This window comes from Rhagoletis pomonella, unplaced genomic scaffold (genome assembly GCF_013731165.1).
Source record: "Rhagoletis pomonella isolate Grant_MI unplaced genomic scaffold, Rhpom_1.0 Rhpom_scaffold_02066, whole genome shotgun sequence".
In the NCBI taxonomy this organism is placed as follows: Eukaryota; Metazoa; Arthropoda; class Insecta; order Diptera; family Tephritidae; genus Rhagoletis; species Rhagoletis pomonella.
The window spans coordinates 13400-17702 of record NW_023460620.1 but is presented as its reverse complement, the minus strand read 5'-3'; the positions used below and the strand labels follow the sequence as shown (position 1 = coordinate 17702).

Genomic DNA, 4303 nt, shown 5'->3' with positions numbered 1-4303 from the left:
TTTGACAGCTGAACTCCGCCATTTAATTTGCATGTGCAACCAAAGTCAGACGCATGTTTTGAAGGTGTTTTTATTTAATGAATTGTGATTAATTGGTTAAAAATAAAGTCGTAAATCAAGTTATAACTAATCGAGTAAAGTGTAAAGTGAAGGGGAATACATAAATGAATTGGTGAAGTGGCTGCTTTAAGGAGAATAGGAGTGATAAATGTACGCTAATTTCCAAATTTTACAAAAAAAGGGCATATTTCAAACCCAATTTGTAAATAAATTAGTGACCAAAAATTACAATAGTGGATGTTAAAATAATGGGTAGACCCTTGGCTACAAGTGTGTGCAATTTTTTTTGGATCGGGTCACCCCTTTGGACGCAATACCCCGAAATAGGTGGGCCACTTACTAAACAGTACCCACTAGAAGTGTACTCGTACCCAAAATTATTAAAAGTTTTAGAAAACTTTCAGAGGTTGTGTGTTCTCGTACCCAAAAAACTTGTAAAGTAGGGAAAATTGAGAGAACAAAATGTGATAGAGACCTGCAAATTTATGCTGGAAAAATGTTTACTTGTGGAAACTTGCAAGTATGAAAATCAGCTGATCACAAACATCTGTTCGTGAATAAAGAAAAGAAAATACGGCCTTTTTGAATTATTTATTGCAAATTTTGTTACTAATGCAGGTATACAATGAAAAAGTGAGTAAATTTATTAAGCACAACGTTTGTTAAGTTTACAATTTTGTGCAGTTATTTACCAAGGTGCGTTCATGAAAGAATGCGGATAAATTGATAAATTTAAGCAATTTATCCCTTTATCACTTTAGATGAAGACCCCTAATATCCAGTTTGTTTACTTTAGAGTGTGTTGACTATGGTTGCCGTATGACATTTTTCGATTGTACCATAATTTTTCTTATATGTATATACCCAAATACATAAATTAAAATGCAGCAAGCTTAAAGCTTAATTACCCTATTCCAGTTTTCATTGTAAACTAGCATTATAAAATTTGCTAGTTTAGATCAGTAAAATTTTTTGCAGCAGAGATTTTTAGCTTCCCCTGAAAATTAAATGTCATTTTGCTCATACAGTTTCCCCAACAATGCAAGTTTTAGGGTATGTGAATCGTAAAACGCGAAAATTTTTTAAAATTTCCAAAAATTATCGAATAATAATGTCATTTCTATCGTCTGCAATTTACGAATTTTCTTCAATTATCGACGACTTCTATAATATGGCAGCGCTAAGCATACGTGTTATGTAGCGGCAATCAGTGTCATCTAGGGTGAAACGATATCGATAAAAGGTATCGATACTTTTAAGTATCGGATGGGTAGCATCGATACTTACTCGGTATCGAACATTTGTACTCCAATTATATTTATTTTTTTATACTAAATTAAAAATTGGTGCATTACGCGATGTACCAAAACCGCGGCGTTTTTATTTTTTATTTATTTATTCTTATCATAAATCATACATTTTTATTATTTAACACAAAATTACTTTTGTTATCGAAAAGTTGAATGTTAAGAAAATTTACTGCTTTGACAGTTTCTTTTATTCTCCTATCCTGCTTTATTTACTTTTACTTAGCTTACGTCTCCACCGCCAGGACGGTGCAATTTTGTATTCTATCACTCTTGAATGTATTTCCCATCGTTACAAATTTAAAAAAAAAAATAAATAGTAATTTAGTACAAGTGAAAATAATTTAGTACAATTGAACTATTTTTCACAAGGAACTGATGATGCAACAACTATTAAAAATAACCGAGCTTTCATATAACCTCACACTCTTCCAAAAGTTTTTTTTTTTAATTGATGATAAAGGCGCAGATAAATATATTGTTAGTTCATCAGGCTGACTAGTTCTTTCTTACAATAAAATTACTTTACAATATTTGCTGCGAGAAGTAATTAAGAATTTGCATGAAGATTATTGCAGGAATGCCAATAATAGAGTTGCCGTAGCAAGTTGAAGCTAGCATTCTCTTTTACCAACTTGCATTCAAAAACAAAAAGTTTTTCAGTAGTGTTCTCAATGTATCGAAAGAAAAGTATCGGTACTTACTTGGTATCGGATTGAAAAGCATCGAGTAAAAAAATACTTCGCATCGCAACAAAAGTATCGAGTATTTACCTGTACTCGCTGGTATCGTTTGCTCCCTAGTGTCATAATTAGATCGCTTGGATTTGTTTATGGAAATATGGGTTTTTCCCAAACGCATTTATTGAATTATTTATAAATTAATAATGTAAAATAACGAAAATATTAACCACTGTAAATCTCGCTATAATACAAGCACAGCAAACAAAGTTTAATAATCTAAAACACTTAATTTATTGACCACTAAGCGCTCCGAGAACAAAGAAAAGTGGCTGAAATGAATACTTCACATTTTGTGCTGTCTGCCTGCTGTGCGTCTTTGGTATTTTTGGCATTTTGCATAGCCGAATCTGCGAGCGATGAGGTAAGCATTTCCAATTGCCGATATGGGGTCAGAAAGCAATGCTTGAAATTGGGATTGGATTACTTATGTATTGCTGGCATATGTTTGCCTCATATGTAAAGTACATACATATTTGTACTTACCACGAAGTATGTAGCAGCGTATGTGTGGTGTCGTACTTCAATATGAATGGTGAAGGGCGGAGAATTTACTGTTGCGCTTTTTAACATACTCCGGCGCTGATAAGTTTATTGATTTCTAGCTTTACTATGAGTTATTTATGAATGTCGTGAGATATATTTTCACATTTATATTTAAAATAACACTATTGCTTTAATTTTAAATGCCATGCATTGTAGCGCTATTTGCCTCTGCCTGCTGACGATACGGTCTTGAGCACAAATAAGCGCTTTCAACAGATCATGCAAGGTGGCGGCTCAGCAGATATAACGTGGCCGCAGCCACCCAAATTGAAAACCGACAAGATCGATGTAAAGGCTGAAATAGAAAAATTGAATACAAGTAAGATATCATGTTTTTGTATAATTTGTATGCTTGTAGAATATTACCCCTTTTGCAGCTTATGTATATCAAAGTTCATGGCCAAGTGCAGATCTTAAATTAGGATCTGTCACCGCAGTTAGTTTTGACAAAGACGGAAATGTAGTTATATTTCATCGTGTAGATCGTATTTGGGATGAATATACGTTCATCGGAAATGTTTTTAAACAACGAAAGAAGGGGCCCATTCGAGACAACACTGTGCTGGCATTGGAACGTAAAACCGGGGAAGTGGTCTATGGTTGGGGGAAAAACTTGTAAGTTATTTTTATTAAACTGAAATCAAAGTACGTATGTTGTTAGCATCTGAAATTGACTTACTGCAGTACCAGGCTTAATGAATCAAAACTGTCAATTTCAGATTCTACATGCCTCATGGATTGACAATCGATCATGAGGATAATGTATGGCTTACTGATGTGGCGCTGCATCAAGTCTTCAAGTTTGGACCACGCGGTACTTCCGATCGGCCACTATTGACTTTGGGTACCGCGTTTACGCCCGGCGTTGGTGATTCGAAATTTTGCAAGCCTACTTCCGTTGCAGTATTGGAAAATGGTGACTTTTTTGTTGGCGATGGTTATTGCAATGCTCGAATTTTAAAATATGATAAAAATGGAAAGAAAATTCTATCCTGGGGTCAAAACTCATTCGCTGGTAAGAAATTGATTACACATTCATATTGTGAGATGCAATTTTAACTTCATTATTTTCTATTTTTATTTCGTAACAGGCGTTTCCTTTGAAGTAGCACCAAAAAATTACTTCGCCATTCCACATGCACTTACACTTGTGCCTGAGCAGCAATTGATTTGCGCAGCTGATCGTGAAAATGGGCGTGTGCAGTGTTTCTTTTGGACTAACGGTACATTCCATTCGCAATATCATAATCAAATTATTGGCGATCGTTTATTCAGCATGGATTATACACCTGCAGAAGGTAGTGAAAGAATAATTTTATTTGTCATTGCAAATAAAAAGTTAATTATGTTACTTACAGGCGGCGAACTTGTAATTGTTAATGGACCCACCGCTGAATTGGGGGTCAAAGTACAGCATTATAATGAAGTTCGTGGCTACGTAATGAACATGCGCACTAAGCAAGTGGTATCGAAATTCGGTCCCAATGACATGCAATTTTCAAATCCACACGATGTTGTCGTAACCAAAGATGGCAATGAAATCTATGTCGCTGAGTTAGATCCAAAGCGTATACATAAATTTCTGCATAAAACTATTGCCAAATCGATGCCGCTGTCAGCAGCTAAAACACTTTCCAGCAGCGGCAGTAA

At 34.8% G+C, this 4303-nt stretch overlaps 2 protein-coding genes across 3 annotated transcripts in view; both read left to right on the top strand.

The window, feature by feature from the left end:
- Nucleotides 1-689, top strand: part of LOC118753043 (peptidyl-alpha-hydroxyglycine alpha-amidating lyase 1-like) — a 3087-nt gene extending 2398 nt beyond the window's left edge. The window contains exon 7 of the mRNA XM_036487892.1: nucleotides 679-689. Coding sequence (XP_036343785.1) covers nucleotides 679-689 — 11 coding nt within the window. The remainder of the gene's footprint in view (nucleotides 1-678) is intronic.
- A 1319-nt stretch (nucleotides 690-2008) lies between these two features.
- LOC118753042 (peptidyl-alpha-hydroxyglycine alpha-amidating lyase 1-like) overlaps nucleotides 2009-4303 on the top strand; it is a 5176-nt gene continuing 2881 nt past the window's right edge. The window contains exons 1-6 of one of the 2 annotated variants that reach the window (XM_036487891.1): nucleotides 2009-2471; nucleotides 2810-2972; nucleotides 3031-3268; nucleotides 3373-3668; nucleotides 3745-3951; nucleotides 4012-4303. In XM_036487891.1, coding sequence (XP_036343784.1) covers nucleotides 2385-2471; nucleotides 2810-2972; nucleotides 3031-3268; nucleotides 3373-3668; nucleotides 3745-3951; nucleotides 4012-4303 — 1283 coding nt within the window. In that variant the 5' untranslated portion in view covers nucleotides 2009-2384. The remainder of the gene's footprint in view (nucleotides 2472-2809; nucleotides 2973-3030; nucleotides 3269-3372; nucleotides 3669-3744; nucleotides 3952-4011) is intronic. The other variant, XM_036487890.1, reaches the window with a different exon arrangement.